The 25165-nt window shown below is 40.1% G+C and overlaps 1 protein-coding gene across 1 annotated transcript in view; it reads right to left on the bottom strand.

The window, feature by feature from the left end:
- The window catches only part of COL24A1 (collagen type XXIV alpha 1 chain), a 346701-nt gene extending 329617 nt beyond the window's left edge, over positions 1 to 17084 (bottom strand). The window contains exons 1-2 of the mRNA XM_053655519.1: positions 16981 to 17084; positions 6563 to 6627 (exon numbers count right to left, since the gene is read on the bottom strand). Of these exons, the coding sequence (XP_053511494.1) occupies positions 6563 to 6627; positions 16981 to 17036 (121 nt within the window). The 5' untranslated portion in view covers positions 17037 to 17084. The remainder of the gene's footprint in view (positions 1 to 6562; positions 6628 to 16980) is intronic.
- Positions 17085 to 25165: the final 8081 nt, after the last annotated feature.

Here is a 25165-nt window from a genome sequence, read left to right on the forward strand (position 1 = left end):
AAGAAGGAGCTCCTACCATTCAGGACAGCATGGATGGAACTGGAGAGCATTATGCAAAGTAAAATAAACCAGGAGGTGAAAAGCAAATACCATATGATCTCACCTCTAAGTGGAACCTAATTAACAAAACAAACAAGTGAGCAAAATAGAACCAGTGACATGGAAATAAAGAACTGTTAGTGACCACAGGAGAGTGGGGAAGGGGATAATGGGGTAAAGAAGGGGAGGGGTCAAGTCAAGGAACATGCATAAAGGACCCATGGACAAAGCCAAAGGGGAAAGAGGGGAAGAACTGAATGTGGGAGGTGGGGGATGGGTAACACAGGGGAGAGTAATGGGGGAAAAAATGGGGACAACTGTAATTGGACAACAATGAAAAAGTGGCAATTGCAACTTTAAATTATTCTTAATGTAAATAACATCTATTCTGGTTAATATGATAAAAGTAAACTTATTTATAAAATGAGAAATGTGGCTTTAACCTGTGTGTAAAATTTTTAATTAAACATCCAAAAGGGGTTTTGGGAGAAAATACTTGGAGTTACTGCAGCTGGAATGAACTGCTTTTCTCTTAATAATAAACACATTTTGGATTAATTTTCACAGAAAATACTCTTCTCAAAGATGAGCATTCTACACATAGATTACTTCTATACATCAGGATTTCCACACATGTGGTTTTCATATCTTGGAATCACGAACCCGGGAAAGCCGTGCAGGTTGAGAGTGAACTACGTGGCTCATGTGGTGTAAGTGACCCTGCAGAGGGGTTGCAGCCACGCCCGTACCATGGGCAGCCAGCCCGCCAACAGAGACAGAGTGCTAGGGAAACTAGATTGCATTTGATACGAGCAGGGATTTATATCTGTCAAATGCTCAGGAAACAGCCTTAATAGTTCATTTTTCTTGAAGTAAAATCATTTATTCATTAAGTTATACCTAAAACTCAATGATAAAACAAACACAAAATTTATATTTATTAACAGTATAATTTAAATGATTTTGTTAGCTGCATTAAAACTTAAAGGAATGAACTGAAAACATGGCAAATAACAGATGTTTATCTCTGCTCAGTCTTAAATTTCATTAAAATGAGAACAAGGAAATGTGATTTAAAACTACACGGGCAAAGCAAATGGATAGAAGAGACAATAGTAGGTAAGAGAAATAAACAGAGTTTTAAAAGATGAAAAGCAAATGAAGGAGTTAGCATGCTGGAGGATACTGAACACTAAGGACTTGCAGTAGCAGGTGCTAAAGACAGGCAGGCCAACTCACATTACAGAATTCTGAAAAGGCTCAAGAACTAACTGAAGGCACCAAATCACTGAATTTAGGAGAGAGGCATGAGGCTTCCAATAATGGAAGGAGGAAGAGTTAAAAATCTATACAAGCAACCTCAAGAACATAACAGAAGACTCAAGCTTACTTACGCAGAAACACTGAATCAAACATAGCAGAATCTAGCAGAGAAGCACCATAATGCAAATAAGGGGATTCAATTAAATTCTACCTACTAAATGGTGAGACAGCCCTCTTTGAAACCCACAAGGATCTCTTTATATTACTTCAATAACAGCGGCAAACAGAATTATATTCTCCAAGATATTGGAGAGGGAATAAATGAAGTGAGAAAGCTCAAAAGTTGAAATGCATCAGAAATAAAACTTAAATGTTTGTAATAGAGACTCATGAAAATTTAACATAAAATAGAATAAAAAACAAAGATGAAAAAAAAGAGCTAAAAAAAGCAGTTCAATCCACAAAACCCAATATCTGACCAACAGAATTTGCAGAAAGAGCAAATAAATACAAGGTTTGTCCAGAAAAAGTCCAGCCATTGTTAATATAATGAGAACCATTTCCACAACATTGATGTAACGTTGCAGCCAAGGATAGTGGACTGGAATATGCATGCGTGAACAATGACAACATCACTGTATTAGTCAGTGTGGGTGGTATATGCAGTTGAGTGAGCATGTGTACTGTGGGGCCGTCATATTCAAAATGACTGAGCAAGCAGAGCAATAAACCTGCATTGAAGTTTGCATTAAGCTTGCGTTCCTCCATAAAAACTATTCAGATGATTCAGAAGGCTTTTAGGGATGATGAAATGAGTGCAGTGAAAATAAAAGTGTGGCACAAGCACTTCAAAGATGGTCGAGAATCTATTGAAAGTAACCCATGTTCCTGGAAGGCCTGCAACAAGCAGAACACCTGAGAATGTTGAATGTGTATGGCCTGCAATCAACAAAGATCAGATCAGTGACTATCAGTGTGAGAACCAGAAGCTGATCTGGGGATTCCAAAAACTATTGTCTGAGATTTTGATGCAGGATCTTGGCATAAAACGTGTATTGCGAAATTCATTCACAGCTCCTTCTACAGAAGCCAGAACAGAAGTAACATCGTTACATGGTTGCTAACGGCTTGATTCAAACCACTACAGAAGAACCAGATTTCCTTAAGGAGATTGTAACTGGAGATGAATCATGGGTCTATAACTATGATCTGGAAATGAAGGCCCAGTCATCCTAATGGAAGTTGCCTGGTGTTCCACACCCAAACCAGGTGCAGCAAAGTTGCAGCAAGTTAACTGTGGTTTTTTTTTAATTATTATTATCCGGAAGGTGTTGTCTGATACAAGAAAGTCCCTTCAGGCCAAAAAATTAATAAGGAGTACTATCTCAGTGTCCTTCATTGGGGTGAGAGATGCAATATGACAAAAGTGGCCAGTTATGGGTGACAGGTGGTCAGCAGCTTTATCATGACAATGCACCTGCTCAAGCATCATGTCTCATGCAAAGTTTTTTGGCAAAACATCAAATGACCCAGGTGATTCAGCCCTACTACAGCCCAGATTTGGCAGCCTGTGACCTCTGGCTTTTCCCAAAGATAGGTCTTCCCTTTGAAAAAAAAAAGATTTCAGACCATTGAGATTTAGGAAAATATAACAGGGCAGCTGATGGAGATTCCAACAAAGGATTTTACAGCGTATTTTGAACCATGGAAGAAATGCTGGGAAAACTGTATGAGGGCCCAAGGTGCCTGCTCTGAAGGGGACTGAGGTACACTGTCCTATGTACACTGTTTCTTGTATCTTTGTCAATAAATGTCCCTATTTTTCATAGTAAGTGGCTGGGCACTTTCTGTATAGACCTCATATGTCAGAGAAAAAGAGCTAACGAGGGAAAATTCCAAGAAAATTAAAGATGTTTCTACATTGAAAGGACCTACTAAATGCCCAGCACAATAAACTGGAAAAAAAAAGACCAGCACCAAAGCACATGAAATTGTGAAATTTCAAAACATCAAGGATAAGTAGATGATCTTAAGGCTCATAAGAAGAAAATAGAAAGGTCACATGCAACGAATCAAGAATTAGTATAATATAAGATTTCTTAACTGCAAACCAGAAGGCAATAGATAAAAGCTTTTAAAATTCAGAGAGAAAACTATTTATAGCCTAAAATTAATTATATACCCACCCAAACTACCCCCAAGCATATGAGTGAAATAAACATATTCTCAGAAACACAATGTTACAAAATGTACCATCTAAGTAGAATTTTGCAGGATTCTACTGGAAGTTATGTTCCACTCAAATAAGAAAACAGATAATGAAAAAGAAGAATCTGAGTCCCAAGACACTGAATCTAACACAGATGAGAGAAATCGACTCTACAGGAAATGCAGGGAACTACCAGTCCATGGTGGAACAGGAGAATTTGAGCTTCTAGAAGAAGTATCTCAAAAAATTAAATAGTTAGAACATATGGTGTATTTTATAAAAATATTTTTCATTGAAATTTTATAATTCTTTTTGGAGTATCTGAGAAGTATCAGTGATAGTGACACAGAACACAGAGCAAACAAAAACATGGAGGCCCTCTTATTGTTCAGGAACGAAAATATAAATGTACGTGGCTCAATGGTAAAAAAAAATAATACATACATGATCATGATAAGGTAAACTGTAAATATTAATTTAACTCAAAACTTTGATAAAGATAAATTGAAAGGCCAGAAAGAAGATGGGGAAGAGGGGGCCTATGATAGTGTAAAAGTGTCAAAGCCTCACAATCAAAAATAGGACGTCAAAATAATATCTAAGCATGTTATTAAGAAGTACGGTAGTTAAAACAAAGGAAGGTGCTGAAAGAGAGTTTGGGCAGAGGACTGATTGCAGGCCTGGGTAAGGTTGGGGATAGCATTTGTTGTTTTGGGTACTGCAGGAAAACTTGACTTTTAAACTATACACTTGTATTACCTTGTTACTTATTTAAGTTTTGAAAAGTCTCATAAGTATAAATATATTTATTTCTGTGAAGTATAATTTGGGATAATCTCTAGATCAAATAGATATATTTATCAGTATTAAATTAAGGTTGCAATTGATATTTGTGATATTTACAAAATCACAATTTCTCTGCAAAGATATTTTAATCTGATTAAATGTTACATTATTATACAATGTCAAATTAACAAAAAATCTATTTTAGAAAAAAAGTACTTCCAAGTTTTTGATAGCATACTACTATTTTCATTTCTTGTGTGTGTGTCCTCAAAAGTATCCAATTTTCTAAAGTCAAAGAAGTTTTTAAACATTCATTATTTTTCTTAAGAACTCACAATAAAATGTCATGGTTATAAAAAACTAAAAATTATGATGCTCACCCTGAAATAAAAAAGCACATTTTGTATTCTATAAATAAAATCTTAGGGTTGGAAGATATTACTTCTTTGATTTACTCCTTTCATTGGTTCTGAATTTTTATTAAAAAAGTTGATTCACAAATATTCAGTTCAGTTTTCTTTATGTCTTGCTTTGCCTGGGTTTTTAATATTTTGATAATGACACATTTTGTAAATTATTTCACTTACAGAGCCAGCTGATGGCAACTGTGAAGCAAGGGGATGCGTCGTGGAAAGAGTTTTGCAGCAGCTGTCAGAGGTGAGGTGAGCTGACACAGATCCCAGTCTTTGCTGTGCAGCCTGGGCGGGCCCTGTCTCTGAGCCCCAGGCTCTTTTTCTGCAGAGTCAGTTGCCTTGCAGGTTCATTATGAACATTAGAGTAATACATGGAAAGCACCAGCGAAGAATAAGACACAAAATACATACATTCTCCTTCTCTTTCCTATCTTCTCTGTGGTCTAAGAGGGCTCATTTTTAAAAAACTTGTTGACTTTACAGTATAAATGCCTGATTTCAAATCTTGGTTCTTCCATTTAGTCACGTGTTACCCTCTGGGTAGTTACCTTTACTCTTCTTAATCTTGGGGTCAGCAGTTCTATCATGGGCATAATTATAAAAACCCTATAATAAGGTAGTGCTGAAGAAAAATGTACCAGTGGCTGGTACGTAATAAGTTTTCAGAAACTGTAATAGTAATAACAGTGAAAAATTAGGAGATACAGTTTCTGTCCTATTATGATTACTTAAAGCAAAATAAAGTTCTAGAAATGACTTGCTCAAGATTAATATTGCATGAAGTTACATGTGAGCTAATTTAACCTTTGTCCCAAAAAAAGAGAATTATAAAATGCCTTCCAAGACTGTTTTAATCCATTATATGCTACCTGACGAACCATTGATCTATGTCTGCTCTTCAATTTGGTCGGTGAACGGAGCACTACTCCTTTTTCTGTGCCTTCTCTTTACCTACATATAGTTCATTCATTTGATTGTATTTACTTGTCTTTTCCTTACTATTATTTGGTGATGGACCAGATTAAAAAGTGGCTCACTGAATTGAAAAGTTGGTTCTATCAGAACGAATAACTAACTTGGCAGCGTGTGGATAAAAGGCAGAAGGAAAAACCGGGGCCATGGTGACATCATCTGTAAATCCAGCAAGTTTCAGAGTTTTTCTCTTTGACTTTAGCTTTTTTCTACCTTTGACAAAGGTATTTGTTTTTCCACTTTGAGGTCAGAGATGTTATCTTATTCATATTTTAATTACTGGTAATTGGGATTTTATGTGGCAAATGGAAGACACTTTTAAAAAGTTGTTTAATAAATGAATAAATTAGGTACACATAGATCCCTGAACTACCAGAGCAACCAGATAGCAGGCAAAAACAAAACAAAACACTGATCTATTTTCCAAACTTCTCCATTTGAATTACATAAAGGCCAAAGCCCAATGGTATGCAAATTTTATTTTGTTTCTTAATGATGTAAATCTAGATGGAACATTTAGTTATGCTGGTGTTGTTTCAAGAAGTGCAAAGGTAATTCAGTCACAGTTTGCCACCCCCAAGAACTCCCACTTAAAATGAAATCACAAGCAAAGCCTTTTTACTGTACAAAACTTCTCTTTTATAGAGAGTTTTTGTAAAAATGTAAGCAATTTCACAGATGGAAGATCTGACTAATTTCCTAAAGGTCATATTTCCCTCCAAAATTGGTTTCTTTGCCCTTACATTCTCATTGTGCTGGGTAGAATTTTTTGTTATTTAATGTTGAATTTGAGGTTATGATGACTTTAAAGTCATGTTCTTTTGCTGTCCAGCAGCAGAATTTTTATGTAAGCAAAGAAGCATCAAGGTGACATTCTTACCTCGTTCGTGTGCATGAACAGCACCCCCCGCCACACATAGCACAACAAAATGAAGAAGCAGCTTCCTGAAAAAAGAGAATTGGGAAAAACTTAGCTGGACATTTGCAACCTATAAATCATATAAAATCCAAAATATGCTCTAGTACAAGATTAACAATTCAGCTATTATTTTATATTCATATTAGTTAAGAGCAAGGGCTCAGAATTTAAGTTCCAGCTTTGCCACTTACTATGTGACTACAGCACATTTTTTATTGCTCTGTGGCTCAGTTTCTGCTTCTGTTAAAACTACCTCATAAGGTTTTTGAAGACTAACTGAAAAACTCCATGCGAAGCACACAAACCAGGACCTGGCACATAGGAAGCACCTAGTAAATGTGAACTAGTACAAGTAACATTACTATTATCATATATTATTTTATATTATGTCAAATTACCATACATGCAATTTATACAAACATATAAATTTATGCAAAATTGTACTACTTATAGTCACTTAACCATAGTGATTATAAATTGATAGAACTGGTTATTTGTTTAAATGAATATTTATATGTAAAATCCATTTGAATACCATATTCAAATCACTTGTACTAAACTCATAGTTCTTTGCTTCCGAAAATAGTAATGACCTCTAGAAATCAACATGAACACTTTGATAAGTAGTAATTTTGAGCAAAATACTCAATCACTACAACTCAAAATCTTCATTTATTTACATCGGTAGCCAAGTAAAAGTATGTGGTGATTTGTTTTCAGTATAACCAAACTTTTGAAAGATTTTGTTGAATAGTCTTCATAATTGGTTATACATAACTCCCAAGTGACAATCACAGATATAATTTAAAAAATGAACATGATGAAAAGAATATTTTATTATATTATTCTTGCTAAAGTAGGCCCTGATTCTGTTTTTTATTCTAACCCAGGTGACAGTTCTGTAAAATACAGTTTCTGTAAGGACTGATTACAGAGTCTTCTGAAAATCATTTTTATTAAGTTCCTATAATTAGTACATTGTCTATTACCAATGTTTTTACCTTTATGAACTAGTACAAAGTACATCTTAATCTAAGAAAGATGATCTTTTACAAACTGAGCCAACTATATAAATTTATACTATTCTCCTTGACATAAAGAAAATAAGATTTGGAGACTTCCACCAAGATGGAGGCATAAGTGGAGACGCTGTGCCTTCTCTCACAACCAAGTTTAGAGACAACTAAATATTAGCAACAGAAAACACAGCCAGAACACAGAAAATTGAACTTTTCGGAAGTCCGTTAACAACAAATTCTTCAGTCTGACCGGTAAGGGGTGAAACCAGCAGCTGGTGGAGCGGGGTTGCACAGGAAAACTCGGTCAGAGGGGCTCAGGCGCACAGAACCCAGGCGCAGGGTTGGACCTAGTAAGCAACTCAGCGAGCGACCGAGCGACCGCGGGGAAACAGTGAGGGAGCAGGGCTGCGGGTTGACTGTGGTCGTGCTTTCCTGCGTAGATAGACAAGTGAGGGAGTGGGCGCCGCCATTTCCCCGCTCTGACCCCGCCTCCACATATAGCGTCATAACCCAGCAACTCTGAGTGGCCCTACCCTGGTGAACCACCTAAGGTGCAGGTCCTCACCCAGGGGCAGGAAACAGCAGAGGAGGTCACCAGTTCCCCGCTCTGACCACGCCCCCACATACAGCGTCACAACCCAGGGACCTGGGAGTCCAAGGTTCCGTTCCTCACACTTAAAGGGAACGAACAGACCAAAAATGGCTCAAGAAGATCTCAAAGCCCCAGAGCCTATAAATCTAAGCGATGAAGAAATAGCAAAACTCTCAGACGCACAGTTTAAAACACTGGTCATCAGGATCTTCACAGAACTGGTTGATTATAGCCACAAATTAGACAAACATATGAAGGCGAAACTAATTGAAATGAATGGAATTGCACAGGAAACCAATAGCGATGAAAAGGAAACTGGGACTCAGATCAATAGAGTGGACCAGAAGAAAGCAAATAATGGCCAAACAGAAAAGAGTGAAGAAGCAAGAATTCAAAAAAATGAGGAGAGTCTTAGGAACCTCCAGGACATCTTTAAATGCCCCAACATCCGAATTATAGGGGTACCAGAAGGGGGGAAAGGCACAGCCACCAGTGGAAAACTTATGTGAACAAATAATAAAGGAGAATTTCCCCAATCTGGCAAAGGAAATAGACTTCCAGGAAATCCAGGAAGCTCAGAGAGTCCCAAAGAAGTTGGACCCAAGGAGGAACACACCAAGGCACATCATCATTACATTAGCCAAGATTAAAATGAAGGAGAGAATCCTAGAAGCAGCAAGAGCTAAGGGGACAGTCACCTACAAAGGAGTTCCTATCAGACTGTCAGCGGATTTCTCAAAAGAGACCTTCCAGGCAAGAAGGGGCTAGAAAGAGGTATTCCAAGTCATGAAATCCAAAGACCTACATCCAAGATTGCTCTATCCAGCAAAACTTTCATTTAGAATGGAAGGGCAGATAAAGTGCTTCTCAGATAAGATCAAATTCAAGGAGTTCATCATCACCAAGCCCTTATTATATGAAATGTTAAAGGGACTTATCTAAGAAAAAGAAGTTAAAAAAACATGAACAGTGAAAGGACAGCAAACTCACAGTTATTAACAGCCACACCTAAAACAAAAGCAAACTAAAAGGACAGCTAGATCAGGAGCAGAAACATAGAAATGAAGATCTCAAGGAGGGTTAGCAACAGGGGAGTGGGAGAAGGAGAAGGGGGGAGAAGGTACAGAAAATAAGTAGCATAGACAGTAGATAGAAAATAGAAGGGGGGTGGCAAGAATAGTAGGGGAAATATAGAATCTAAAGAACTTGAGCCCTGGCTGGTGTAGCTCAGTGGATTGAGCGCGGGCCTGCGAACCACACGATCGAGGTTCGATTCCCAGTCAGGGCACATGGCTGGGTTGCAGGCCGGTTCCCTGCAGGCCAGTTCCCAGCGGGGGATGCACAAAAGGCAACCATACATTGATGTTTCTCTCCCTCTCTCCTTCCCCCCTTCCCCTCTAAAGATAAATAAATAAAAATCTTAAAAAAAAAAAAGAACTTGAGACACATGGTCATAAACTAAAGAGAGGGTAATGGTGGGGATGGGGGGGTAGGGTGGAGGGGAATGAAGGGGGGAATAGAACAACTGTAATGGCATAATCAATAAAAATAAATTAAAAAAAGAAAATAAGATTTGTATTAAAATGACACTAACCATTTCTTAGTAAGTGGAAAATGCACATTCCGTGGTCATAGTACAGAGCACAGCTAGAGCACAGCTTTTACACAACAGGGTTCTGAATTTCAACTGGTATGGGCAAATAGCTGAACCAGGTGTTTTAACGAGGCCTCTAAAAAGATTCCCGGGCAAGGCGTCATCCATTTAGAACAATGCTTCTCACATGTTAGTTTGGCAGAATCACCTGAGGTGCTCGTGAAAAATGCAGATTATGGGCCTTGCCACAATTTGAAGTGGATCCTCAGAATGTGTATGATTTTATCTAGGTGATTCTAATATAGATTGTGTGTACAAAACTCTAAGGAAAGCAACTTAGAACTTTTGGTATTCATAGTTACACTGTACTTAAAATATATTTAAGTAAATATTACTTTGCTTAAATAATATATATCTAATTTATGACAAGGACACAGATAACATTATTTGATCTTGTTTTTTAAACTCCTTTCTTTTGCTCAATATTGGTGGTTTTCAAACTTTAGTGTGCAAGGGAATCCCCTGAAGGGCTCAAGACTGCCAAATCCTGAGAGCCAGTGACTCACTAGGTCTGGGGTGTGGCTCAAGAATTCGCATTTATAATGAGATCCCAGGTGCCGCTGAGGCTCCCGACCTGGGGATCACACTCTGAGGACCACTCTTCTGGGACAGATGACACTGACAAAGTGATCATTTGAATCCGTTTTTTTTAAATGTATTTAATTATTGTTCAAGTACAGTTTTCTGTCTTTTGCTCCCATCCCAGCCCACCCCCCCCAGTGCTCCCTACCTCCCTCCCATTTCCACACCCCCTTAGTTTTTGTCCATGTGTCCTTTATACTAGTTTCTGTAAATCCCTCACCTTAGCTGCACAGTAGAATCACCTGGGGAGTTTTAAACTAATACTTTGAGTCCAGCCCAACCTGCCCACATCCTGAGAAATTCTGATTTTAATTTGTCTGTGGTACCAGGAATTTTAAACACTTACCAGGTGATTCCAATGTGCAAACAAAATTGAGGACAACTGCATAAAATTAAAATGATTTCTCTAGGTTCTCCAGGATGGATCCCAATGTAATCTAGAGTTTGGATAGAAGGAGACTCTTTTCCTTTCAAATTTATATTTTCAACAAATAACTGGCATGATGTGTATCAGTGAGACTATAAATAGTTCAGGATTATACTTGCTGAAGGAGAACATGTCAGAATTATGCTGTTTTAGCAGAAAATGAAATGTGAAAGGGAGCCCGTCGCACCTGCCCAAGGTGATTTGGCTCACTCAGACTTTAGTAACAACCCAGCGGGCACTTCTCCACTCAGAATAAAGCTAGCTAATGAAGAGTACAACAGCCAGCCTTATTCACTTTGCAATTCCACCAACCCACAGACTTCTCCAATGACCTCAGGGGAGAAAACTGGAAAATACAGTTCTTCCTAGATGTGTTAACAAGTCTGTTCCTGGAGTGAGCCAGGAAAACCTGAACGCATCTACATTATCCTTTAACCAGGTGATTTTAGCAGATTATGACAAGTCAGTCGAGCCATACCTTATGCAAGCGTACCTCTGTACTAAAGCTGATGACTCATGAAGAGGTAGAAATCAATGATTGGAAAATGAGATTTTATTTCTCTTTTTCTATTTATGCTGAAAACTAATAGCCAAGTAAAGAAGAACAGAAAAAGCCCTCATCATTCAGGCCCCCCCTCCTTGGATTAGCAATATGGATCCCCTACACCTGACACCCCCAGAGTTCCAGCCGTTCCACATTATTCTCTATTCCCTGGACAGACCTTGTAAGTGCCTGGAAATGCCCTTTAAGTTTCCACCTGTCAAGATGTCAGGTATCATCAAAGCCTAATTTCAACAAGACCTGCTCCAAGAAATTTTCCATTACCTCTAAAAAGGACTCACTCTTTACTGTGCTCTTTTTTGAAAATATATTTTATTGATTATATTACAGTAGTCCCGTTTTCTCCCATTTATAACCCTCTGCCCTGCACACCCCCTCCCACCTGCATTCCCCCCCCCTTTTCATTCATGTCCCTGGGTCACACATATAAGTTCTTTGCTTCCACATTTCCTGTACTATTCTTAACCTCCCCCTGTCTATTTTCTACCTACCATTTATGCTACTTATTCTCTGTACCTTTTCCCCCCTCTCTCCCCTTCCACTCCCCCACTGATAACCCTTCATGTGATCTCTATTTCTGTGATTTTGTTCCTGTTCTAGTTGTTTGCTTAGTTTGTTTTTGTCTTTACTATACTCTTGATGCTTTAATTATAACTCTATTATAGCCTGTATGTGTTGTACCTTTTATGATTAATTAATAAGTAAATATCTGAGCAAGCAACTTGTCTTCACCTTTTATCCATTTTATATAATATTGACAGTAAATATTTTTAAATAAGAAAGGAGTAGCATTTTCATCACCCAATGAGTGAAAAATTCAATTTTTCCCTATAGACCTAATTTTTTAACCCTCAGAAAAAGTAAAGTTAAATGCACATATGACCCATGATGTTAATATCTGAGGATAGCCAACCAAATGTAAAATACTCTGTATGTCTGGTCTGCTAGCCACATTTTCAGTTTGAGATAAGCCACAATCAAAACATAACCAGACATGTGAGGCCTAAAAGGGGATCAGGCAGGAAATAGATACCCAAAGACCATACTCGGAATATTTAAGGAACTAATATCTATCCCAGGCATCTTCCCTAGATAGTTCTTGGAGCTATTAAACTTTTTCTGAAGGGTCTGAGTTACTTTAGGGGAATCGCAAGTATCATTTTGTTTAGGATGTCCAGAAGACCCTCCGGTATTATGATACATACCTTCAGGCTGCTGATGCACATTCCTACATAGATTCAATTTATAATAGTAAAAAGGACTTTTGAAATCTTATGAATAGGAAACTTTTATTTTATTAGTTGGTGATTTTCATTTAAACCAATTGGAAAGGGTGAACTAATCTGAAAAACACACACATGTGACATACATCAATAATTTCAACGATTTCCATCACACTATGTTTACAAGCCAAAAACTTCTCTAAGTCATGACAGCTTTACAGATTTGGTTCTTTACTAGCTGCTAAGATCCAGAAATAGTAAAATTTCTGTCCTCTTTCCCAAAATAACTGAAAAACACTTCTCAACCCAGCAGTTGGGGATAAAGTTGAGTGATTCAGGGAAATAAAGTGTTACTAACCTGCATACAATAAATTTCTTGGACTATCAATTCAACTCGAGGTATTTGTATAAATAATCCAGGGTGAAACATACTAGAACTTTTGGTTAAATTCCAGGCATGCAGGCAATTCATGAGTACAAGAAAAATAAATGCTTAAGGACTTCAAGTGATCAGAGTGCCCAGCAGGAGTGTCCAGCCTGTGGCCCGTGGGCTGCATGTAGCCCAGGATGGCTGTGAATATGACCCAACTCAAAATAATAAATTTACTTAAAACATCATGAGATATTTTGTGTGTGTGTGTTTGATTATGTGTCATGATGTATTTAATGTGTGGCCCAAGACAACTCTTCTTCCAGTGTGGCATAGAGATGCCGAAAGGTTGGATACCCCTGGCTAAAATCTGGTCAGTAGCAAGAAAATTAGTCTGTCTTCATAATGCCCTAGACATTGTTAAACTGATTGCTACCTAGCCTAGCAAAATTCCTGGCACAAGCTACTGTTAAACAAAGATTTTAAATAAGTGACTAAATCTGTCAGTAACTCCATCAGGTGGGCTGAATTTCAACGAATATATAGATGCTGGATGCTTCTCTAGCATCTTCTACCTGCACACTGAGCCTAAGATCAAGAAGTCAGGTCATCCTAACCTCCATGGATTTATCTAACAAAGTAACCTGATTTAGAAGCCTTTTAGACATCCTCTGTGATTCTCTCCAGATCCCGGTCCTTACAATGTGTGCTGCAACCAACTTCATTTCTGTCCGGCCCTCAGATACACTGTGCTGTCTAGCTCTGAGCCATTTACTGCTCTGTGTTTGGAAAGTTCTATGCCTTTTCCACTTAGGTCTCAGTCTAAATTTCATTTCCTTTGGTCAGCCTTTCCCCCCACTATTACCCCTCTGTATCCTTCCCTCCTATCCAGCACCAATAAGTGTCCTCATGTATATACCCTTTTTTCATTTTGTTAAACTTGGCTGTTTCATACACTGAAATGGGCACATTGGGAGAGAAGAAATTATGTTTCTGACTTGCTCAACCACTGTATCTCCTCTGCTTAGAACCCTGCTGGGCACATAATTGGAGCTGAACATTTATTGAATAAACGAATGAGTGAATGAATGACAGAAAGTTATTAGCCTTTTAGGAGAATGAAAATGAAATGGTCTTCACACTCAGAATTACATTCTAAAATAAGTCACAGGAAAGCATGGCAAGGAAACCAGCACAACTTTTCTAATTCCTGTAATATAATGTATTTATTTCCTGTAACTTCACAGATTACCAAGTAGAACTTCTAAACAATATCCAAAATCATTTTCCATAAAATACAATTCCTCTCCCTGAGACATCAGTTTATTTTAAACATTTACTTAAACATAAACACAACCAAGCAAATTTTAAAAATAGAATTTCATGCCAGCTAAGAAATAGGTCTACATATCCAAAACCCCGCCCTCTGTTTTGGTTATAGAAATCTTTTAAGTACCATAATAGCCTGCCAGGGAGACTTTCCAATAATATATTAAGTCAATGTATCTAACACTGACTTTTGGTTTTAATTTTCTTTTATTAATTCCACAATGCACATTAAGTAATCCATATGAAAGCATCTCCATGAAATAAAATGTTTTAGAGATCCAATCTTAAACTGTCATTGTTTTGGGGTGACCAATGAGAATTGGGATTTTTAAAAATGCCCCTGCTTTTTCCAAACATCACCACAAAAGGATGGTGGAAAGTGAAAACCTCAGGGACTTTATTAGGGACTCTCAGGTTTAATTCAGTGACCTGACCTCATCATCCACTAAGCAAGCAGCTGCTTCTCCCAAGTTCCCACCACGTAGTGTTGGTTGGTATCATTTTTGTCTTTTTTTTTCAAACCGAAGAACTCTAAATTTTTTATGGATACTGGATATTTTCAATGAACAATTCTCTAAACTCAGTCGGTACTACTTTCTCTTCACTTGCACGTGTGTGTCTGGAGCTGTGAGGGGCTGCAATCTGATGTAACCTTGAATTACCCTTAACTCTGCACAGGCCACCCCCACTGGCAGTTGTAGCGGAACGAGATGGGTCTGGAAGAGGCTGCAAGCCCCCTGGCACAGAGGCTCTCTGGGAGGGCAGGGGAGATCAGCGCGCAGGATCTGCTACCCACCCCAACATCTCTCCGCACGGGCTCTTTCCCCAGTACACGTAGTCTAATTTTCCCTCAGAAGTTCCTCGGTGTAATCCATTCTGTTTGGTTTCTCTGCCTCCCTCCCCCCAATCATCTGGACCCAATTTACAAACCCCAAACTGCCCAAGAATTTATGCAGGACCTTTTCTGGGAGCGTCTGGAAGGGAAGTGTAAACCAGACAAGACAGAGGCCAGGAGCAGAAGACCGGCTTTAATCCGTAAGGTTGATCACAACTACCAAGGGGAATGTTCGCCAGCGACTAGGCCTTGCTCAGTCCGGGAAAGCCCTCAGGGAGGGGGTGCTGGCAGGGAGAGCAAGAAGGACCCAGGGATGGACAGAGAGTCTTCGAGGTGGAGGGTGTCACCCAGCCGCTCCAGGTGGTTGTGGAGCTGCGGGAGCCTGAACCTCGTCCGTCATCCCACGTCCCCATCAGCAGGAAGATGGGATCAATCCGGCAGGATCCGCTGCGCCCCACCCCACCCCAGCCCCACCCCGCCTGGATTTCCCAGAAAATCCAGGCAGAGGGACGTTTATCGATAAAAGTGAGGGGACACATGCCTTGAAACCCCATGCGACTCGCACGCGCCTCTCTGCGGAAGGCTGCCAAGAGCCTGACCTCTTCTCGGACCGGGTCTCCCCGGAGCCCGGCACCCCGCCGCACGCACGGGGTGTCGGAGGTCCCCCCTCGCTGATTCATCAGGCGGCGGGCGCGCGGGGAGGAGGTGCAAACTCGCGAGTCTGAAAGCCCGGCTGCCGGGGTTTCCAGGGGTCAGAGGACAGAGCGCGCGAGCTGCGGCCAGGCTCGGCCGCACGCGGCTGGGAAGCACATGTTCATACAAACACTGCCACAAGGCGGTCTTTCTCCGCAGCCCGCCTCCGCCTGCCCTCGGTGGCCGCAGTCCGTTCCGCCCCCTGCCCTCCTCCCACCTACTCTCTCGAGGGGCATCTTCCAGGCAGAGAAAGATCACAGCCGCTTTCGTCCCTTTCGCCCCCAGGGCCAGAAACAAACTTGCATAACCCACCGACCTCTTCCAGAGGGGCCAGGGCAGCCAGCCAAGGGCAGGCACCCTTCTCCCCATCAACCCTCTTTTCTTCCCAGTGAGGGGGAGGGAGTAGGTTCCGCGCCGAAAGAGGGGGTGGCGTACCAGTCAGGGCCCCCGCGAACGTTCCTGGACGGTAGTCCCGCCCCTCGCAGGCAGCCCCATCCCCGGAGAACCAGTGATCCCGGCGCAGCCCTGGCCCCAGATGGGCAGAGCGTTTGTCGGCCTCCCGAGGACAAGAGGCGATTGCTTCTGAGTCCCGGGGGTGTAGCAGCGCCGTCGACACCCGACATTCTGCGGGCACCCCGTTTTGCCGCCCAGCAACCCTGCGCCCTGCTTGCGCCTCGCCGTCCAGCCCGAGCGCACAGAGCCCAGGATGCGGCTAAAGCCCCGGCAATCCCCAGGCCGGACGCCCGGAGGAGCTCCGCGGGGAAGCAGGACCTCAGCCCGGCCCGGAGGGAGGAGAAGGGAAGGCGGGCGAGAGGGCGGCGGGAGCTGGGGGACCCGCGCCAGCGAACTTTCCCTCGCGAGCCGCAAGCTCTTTTTAGCATAAACTGTCGGAAAGACCCGCTGGCAGGAGACTAACTTTCAAACAGGGACTTTACAAATTGAGGAGACAAGCGGAGGGTGCCACGCTGCTCGCGGCTCCCCCAATTTCAAAAGGTGCCAAGAAGCGGGAGCACAAACTCCAACCCGCTCCGCAGATCCCGGAGGTGGGGAGAGAGGCTGGTCTACATCCCTGCCCCAGGGGTGGGCTACTCACGTTTTTGCTGTGTGGGAGACCTTTCCACGCCTTGTCCTGTGGGCTCCTAAATGCATTTGTATGCATTTGTCCTTGCAGCGAAGTGCTAACGGAAAACAGAAGCCAGCTCCGTTCTGCGAAGGGTGCAGGTACTGTCCATGAAAAAGGAAAACAAAATCACGTGAAAACGATGCTCCAAACCCGCAAAAACAACAACAAAAGGAGGAGGAGATGGGGAGGGAGAGAAATAGCACCCGAAGGGTAGACAGCCAGACTTTCTAGCTTCCTGGCTGGGAAACGGACTGGCCCGGGGAAGCGCTCCCCTGGGAGGGCGGGCGACCGGGGAGACCTCACTGGCGGGCGGCGGGGCGCCGGCAGCAGCAGCGGGAGCTGGGCTGCGAGTGCAGCCCTCGGGTTCACTCGCGGTTCAAAGGCGACTCTGTGACTCCAGTGGAGTCCTCTGCTTTGGGCCTGGGAGGAGAAAGGGATGGGGGTGGGGAAGGAGATGAAGGGGGGCGGGGAAGTCCTTGGAAACAACCCACGCCGGAACATTTGTCAGACAAGCACACACACCCACTTCAAAAATCTAGTTGGTGCACGCGGGCCGGTGGCGGAGCTGCAGGCTCTCAACGGCGACTGCCCCGGCTGCTTCCCCTGCAAGAAGAGGAGCCAAGTCAATCCGGCCGGTGTTAAATTTCACTGCTCACTGACTTGAGATGACATCACCAAACATAGCGCACACACAAACACACCCTGCGCCCCGCAACCTCCCCCCACCCCGTGCCCACTGCCCGCGCGGAGGTCCGCAAATCCCGAGCCCGCAGCGTCCTGGGCGCAAGCAGCCGCGCTGCAACGGCTGCGGCGCTCTCGCTTCCCACGCTGTCCTTCCTCCAGGTTTGGGAACCTTGCAGGTGACTGGTCCTCCTCCTTCGAGGTGTCCACGTGCCATCAAACCAGGGACGCTTCGAAAGACTCCCCCCCAATCTGATGTCAAATCAGCAGCCCCCAATTTGATGTTTTCCTCTTGCCTGTCTCCCATCCCCAATCTTTTTCTCGATTCTCCTCACACACGCCTGAAATCTGTTTCTACTCAGAGGTGTGTTTACTCTCCTCCAAATTTCTTGCTTTATTTACAGGGGTGCTTGGGGCCTAAGTCAATTTAATTCATCTTCCTTTCTTTCAGTTTCCAACTTTTCATTCTGAAATAATTTTAGGTTTACATACAAATTACAAAAATAGTACAGAAAATTTCTGTGTACCCTTCCCCTGACTTTCTCTAATGTTATGTTACACAACCACAGTGTAACGATCACAACCAGGAAATTAACACGGCCACGATGCTATCGACCAAGCGACTGGTCTTTTTGAAATTTTATGATTTTTCCCAAATACTCTTTGGTCCAGGATCTAATCCAGGATCTTACACTGCGTTAATTAATTAAGAAAGAGAGTAAAAAAAATTGTCTTAACTCCTTAGTCTTCTCCCATCTGTGAAAGTTACTGTCTTTTTTTTTTTTTTGTCTTTTATGTCTTGACATTTTGAGGAGCACTGGTCAGTCGTTTTGTAGAAGCTCTCTCAGTTTGGACATGTGTGATGTATTCTCATGATTAGATACAGGTATGTATTCTCAGTATAAATACTAGTGAAATGATGCTGTGCCTTTCTTAGAACCTCATATCAGGTATACATGTGTTGATATATCTTATTACCAGTGGTGTTAGTTTTGATCGCTTGGTTAAGGTGCCGCGTGTCAGGTCCAGCCACTGTAAAATCCCTCCTCCCTTGCACACAACCACCACCATCACCGGTTTTCGTAGCAAACAGACACAGCTTTCTGGAATCCTGGAAATTCAGAACTGAAGGAAAATAGTTATTCTTAAGTAGCCTTAAACTATAATTGTTCTATTTTTCACTACTGGTCAACTAAAGAAGGATGGGTAGTTCTTGGTCTGGTGGAGAAAATAAGTAAGAATTAAATATATCAGAAGTAACTCACTAATCTGTCTCCATTGCCCCATCATGTACTTAAGGACTAAAAATATTTGTTTTTCTATTTACAATGTTGAGCCAGAATATTTGAATTCTGTATGGAAAGGAGTTATTAAAATGTATCTCAGGTTCATTCAGTATGAGAATAGGTACTAGAGGAGTTAACAGAGCTTTTATCAGGCAGAAGATGCCAAAAGGTGCACATACCCTGAAACACAGTACGTTTGGGGCAGAGGAGGCATTTGCTCAGTAAAAAAGTAACCATGTAAATTTTAAATGCTATAGACTTTTTAGGATAGTGGAGAGTGTCGTAAACTGAATCGATCAAGACAGATGAACCAGGGACCCTGAGATTTAAAGGGAAGTGGGGATAGTCACTTCATGATCTTGATATTTTTAGAGTTGAGGTCATTTTTTAAGAGAATGCCAAGATCTAAAATACATGAATATTTCTTATAAATCAATAAGAAAAGAGATGCACATAGAAATATTTTTAAAGTGAGCAAAGGAAATATGCAATTTACATAGGAAAAAATAAAATTGGCCCAAAACATATTTAAACAACTCAATTCAAGGAACGTAAGTTAAAATAATAAGGTACCATTAAAAATCAAATGGCAAAGATTTTTAAAGAAAGAATAACATCCATTGTTGATGAGAGTGAAGTGAAGCCCTTACACCAGCTGGAGGAGTGTAAATTAGGGACAACTATAGGAAATTGGCCAATATGGATTAAGAATCTTAAAACTACTATATTTAGTGATCGGTGACTTTGATTCTAGGAATATATCCTAGAGAAATAACCAGACCTACCCATGAAAACATATATATAAGAATGATCATCACAGTATTAATTTATATCTCAATAAGCAAATGATGGTACATTCGTATAGTGCACAGGTGGCAAACACAAGGCCCTGCACCTTGTTTTATCCACCTGGCACCTTGTTTCTACCCGCTGGCAGCACTGAGCTCTTGCTTAACTGTTACGGAGCAGTTCCATTTACACGGTCCTAAAATTACATTCAGCCCTTTGAAAGCAACCACGAGGCGGATGTGGCCCCCAGTGAAAATGAGTTTCACATTATATTATAGTGTAATATTTTGCAACAGTGGAAAAATAATGTTTTGAAGAACATTATCTAATGTGGAAAATTTTTTAAATATTTCAAGTGGAAAAAACAGGATGGGAAACCATATTCAATGCAATATAACACAAGGTGTATGTGTGTACAGTGTACACTATGTATTCTAGAGCAAAGACTGAAGGAAAATATATCAGAATAGTAACAGCAGCATGAAAGTGACTTCTGGGTAGTGAAAGTAATGAGGATAAATTAAATTATCATTTTTTTCATTTTTATATTTTACACTAATAATGTATTTTTACATAAATCAGAAATAGAGTAATAAATGCTTAAAGATTGAGAGAAATAGTTGGGTTGGGCTCCTGAAGAGTGTGTGGATGTTTTGGAATAACTAATATAGAAAATGTGCTAGGGAAGAATAAAATATATATAACAAATGGATTAAAATGAGTTTATGTAACTAGAGAAAGGCAGATCCATAAATTGAGCGAGATTGTGGGTTAAGCAAATAGGAAGTTAGATACATGCACACTTGCATGGTTACACTAGGGGAAGAACTCTACATTTTAAATGTAATGGTGCAAGTTTGCCTTCAAAAACCTTTTTGGAGCCCTCTATTGGGATGGTCTTCTAGGAAGACTAGAATTTATATTTGAAATAATAAACTGACTAGTTTACATGCCTATATCCAGAAATAAGCTTGGTGGTTTTGTTTTATATTCAATTTTTCAAAGACCAATTTTTTACTGATTATTTGTATTAATTTCTTCAGTGTCATCTAGGATAAGGGGAAAAGTTATTGTTTTACTATTGAAAAGGATAGGCCCAATGAAAGTAGACTACCAAGAACTCACAATTAGGTGAAAGAGTTGCACCTAATATCTATGGAATCTTATTTAGAAGGTTACTTAGGAGAGAGGATGCTGAGGTAAGAATACAGGGCAGGGCAAAAGCAGGTTTATAGTTGTGAGTATGTGAAACACAGTTTATTCTTGTGGTGTTATTTATTATATTCTTTTTCATAAAAACAACTGTAGACCTAGCTTTGCCTCACCCTGTATAGTGGGGAAAAAAGATCGAGATTTTGAATTTCATATGTAAGGCAGGATATGGCATCCATATTTTCTTTAGAACTTACTTGAATAATGCTGGCATTTGGAAATATTAAAGGGCTAAATAAAGTGTCTGGTTTCTCTCATGTTTCATTGTATCTTTGGTTCTTTTATAATAAGGCTCATTTTTCCATCTGAAATCAGCTCTACAGTATTTTATATCAGGCATTTAGTATATTTGACATGAATACTCGTACAGCTGCTACATTTTAACAGAACCTAATTTATAGAAACCAGTGATGCAAAACCACATCAGGAATCGGAGAAGAGCTGACTGGGTATAGTAATCGGCCTGAGGTATCATATAAGAACTCCAACTCATACACGTGGCTCTTTATCAGTACCTTTAGTTCAAGTTTCTCTCCCTTTACTAAGAAAATTAGAAAATTCAACACGGAACATTTCCATTTTATCTTTTCCAAGAATTCTCAGGTGAACAAAGCCCCATACTTTTTCAAAACAAACACACAAACAAAAAACAAAACTAATGGTAAGAGTATTTTTTTTGGAGTTGTAGAAATGGAAGAAACTTTTTCCATATTTTGGGAAGATTCTTCCAATAATAGTAACAATATTATGAGAGGTCATAAAATTATGTTTTTTTATGGAAGAGAAGAAGAATTTAATTTACACCAGGCCAGCCTCTGAAATTAACAGGGAGGCAAAGAATGCCTAACAGATCCTGTCACATGATTGCATGTCTTGGCAGATATTAGAAAGGAGATATCCATTTCTATCAAAGTAAAAATTTACTATAACATATCAGAGTCAGATTAATTCCCCAAGGAGATAAAAAAAGTGATATGGCTATTTTAGCATGCATATAGAATTCTAGTAATCATATTAGAAGTTATTATGATGATGTAAAGATTGCTTGGATTCTGCACAGAAGACATCTAAGGAACAGTTGCAAGTGTTTTTCGTGAATTGTGATAGATGAAAAGACCTTGAGGAGCAAAGTGAACCTAGAGGAAGAAGAAATTGATGTTACCAAGCACTTCTAGGTAATAGGGTATAGTTTTGTGTTTTTACAAATATCATAAATCACATACCTATGTGTTTGTGTAATAATCTTCTTAACTGCCCAATGAGGAGATATATTAATTTTATAAATTTTTAAAATGAGGTTCTGAGAGGTTAATTTAATTTTTGAAGGGCATACAGCTAATAAATGGTAGAGCTGGAACCTGGACCCAAACCCATCAAATTCTGAAGTCTATTCTCTTTGGAATCCAATGATTCTCAGATTTTAGTCACATGAGTTGTGTTTTACAACTACAGATGCCTGAATCTTATGCCTAGATGTTCTAATTGAGTATGTCTGAGGTGAGGCTTAGCAATCTGCATTTTTACCAAGTACTACAATTAATTGTTATGCATATAGACTAGTGATCATATGATAATAGGTCAACCTATCCTTGACTTAGTTACCAAACATAGTACTTATTTCCTGCCTAAGAAAGCTCTTAATCTTAATGAGTAAGTGTTCTTGTTCATATATACCTGGGCAGAATAATTGTGGCTTAATTTAAATACCACGCTTAAATATTTATTGAATTAACAAGTAACTAAAAAGTTGAACACCTACTATGTATCAGGCAATATTTTAGAGCCCTGGGTTATGAAGATCTATGTTATAGTTTTGACTCCTAAAGACCTTATAACCTGCTTAGGACAGGACCTAGTAAGAAAAACCAACTGGACAGATCATAGAAAAAGATGATAACCAGCAGGTGATACAGGGCAGCTAGGGCACAAAAGAGATAGGACACAATTCTGCTGAGAGGGAGTGGAAGGATGTAAAGTTCAGGTATGTAAGAATGAATAGGTTTTGCCAAGTAGATGAGAAATTGTCACCTGGGGCAAACCAACCCCAGGTGACAATAGCATGGAGGTGTGAGAGGCTCTGGCACTGAGATCAGGGACCTGCAGTTGGAACGGCTACAGGACAGAGAGGAGGCCGGAAAGATCACAGAGTGTCTTTCAGGAATTTTGACTTAGGCTTATTTTTTTCTCTGTTCATTAGACTAGAGCAACTTGAAAGATTCTTCTATATTATTAGTTCTGATTGCCATGATTCCTTGGAAACTGATGAAACGTCTGAGATATGCATGCTTAAACTTCATTTGTTTTAAAATATGTGTCCTGGAAGTTAAGATTTCTTTTTAGGTTTAAAACAGATGTATTTTAGTTAAAGACCCAAGGTTTGTTAAAGTCATAAGGGTTGCTTAACCCTGGCTGTGATCATCAGGTCAGGGACCCAGGCCAATTATTAACCGGGGACTTTGGGAAGGTGATAACATTATTCATAAAAGTGATTTAATATTCACTTTGAGAAGAGTGCTACCTACATTTGTCACATAGCTAACTGAGGCATCTTTACATAGAGTAAATTACAAATGATGAAATCTCTCAATCCTTCCTCACTAAGAAAACTTATGAGAATGTTTACTTTAGATATTTAAGGTGCTTTTTCAGTTCTGATCCAATATGGATTCTCTGTCTTTTATCACTCACCTTTGTTGATCTTCTTTGCTGCCACTGTCTCCTTACCCCCTGTTTCTGCTAGACGCTTCCTTTGCTGTGGTCCTTTGTTCTCAGTTGCATGACTTTACTCCAATGTGCATCTGATACAATTGGCAGAATGATCACCCTTTCTTGATTTGTCGGTCTAGGAACTAAGGAGCTCTACATAGAATGATTAGGAGCTCTACATAGAATGCTTTCTTCCACATAGATGGATAAGTTCTTTGAGGTGCCTCGGGCCAAATGGTGCTCGAAGGGTGTTTCCTTATGACTTTTGGTAGAAAGAGGAACATATTTATTAGGAACTGCAAATCAGAGAGAAACACAGACATTCTTGACACATTTTGCATAACACTAGGAACGCACCATTCTAATCACACCCAACCACATTCCCTCTGAGTAGAATCTCACAGTTATCTAGTTTGGTCATTTCACACCTACTGTAGCCTAGCTGACCTGCTCAAATAAAACCTGGAAGTATCAAGAACATAGATTCTATACTGATCATTGTGAAGTGAACAAAATGGGAGCAACCAGTTGAGTTGAAATCAACTCGCTTTTCTCTGGCATGGAACCCTAGTCACTTTTAAGGTTAAAGCCAAGGGACTAGGATAATCTGAGTCCAAATACCAAACAAAACAAAATAAAAAGGCACATATGTAGAGTAGATTACCTCACTAAATATGTATTTGATTTTAGTCTGCCCTTCAAATGCGTGTGTGTATCTGTGAAGTTTTTTAAAAAACATACGGCCACGAGGATGTTTGTCGCAGTCGGCATCATGCCTGTGTAGTAGTGACGTGTTACGGCAGCAACATTCACACCACTGAAGTCCACAATCTGTCAGCATTTCCATTTTAAACCCCTTCTGAATGAATTCCAAAAGCTACAGCATTACCAGGGAGCCCATTATTTTTTAATGTATACAAACATAAAGTTAAATTAAAATTGGCACTTTGGAGTGTGCCTTTGAAACTTAGGGACTTCTCTCCCAGCTCTTTCTTTTTCCCATTAAAAAATGATTGCTGCCATCAGTGCGCTGCCAGGGCCAGATGGGGTGGCTTGTGGATGCCGGAGGTCGGGGAGGGCCTGTCTGGGAGGGAGTAGCCTCCAGAGACATATTTCCTCCTAAACCTTTTAGTTTATCTCCATCTGAATTTCTTCACAGGACTCTTATTATAGACCCATTTTATGTGAATAACAGGTAGGAGTTTCTACTCAGATTTATTTTTCCTTAAGCTCCTCCAGCAATTCCCTCATTTTTAATAGGACAAAATTGTAGTCTAAAATTTATTGGGAAAAAAAGTTTAATGCTACATATATTAATTAGAGTATCATACAGTTCTAGACAAACATTAACAAGTTTTCATATGATAGTTTGAAGATATGTTAACAGATCATTGAGGTGCTTAGGATCATAGCACATTAAATGCCATCTACTAATGTTAAAATTGTTATCAAAATATATCATTGAGATGTATGTAAGTGTA

This window comes from Artibeus jamaicensis, unplaced genomic scaffold, assembly GCF_021234435.1.
Source record: "Artibeus jamaicensis isolate MK-2021 breed Jamaican fruit bat unplaced genomic scaffold, CSHL_Jam_final scaffold_1019, whole genome shotgun sequence".
NCBI lineage: Eukaryota > Metazoa > Chordata > Mammalia > Chiroptera > Phyllostomidae > Artibeus > Artibeus jamaicensis.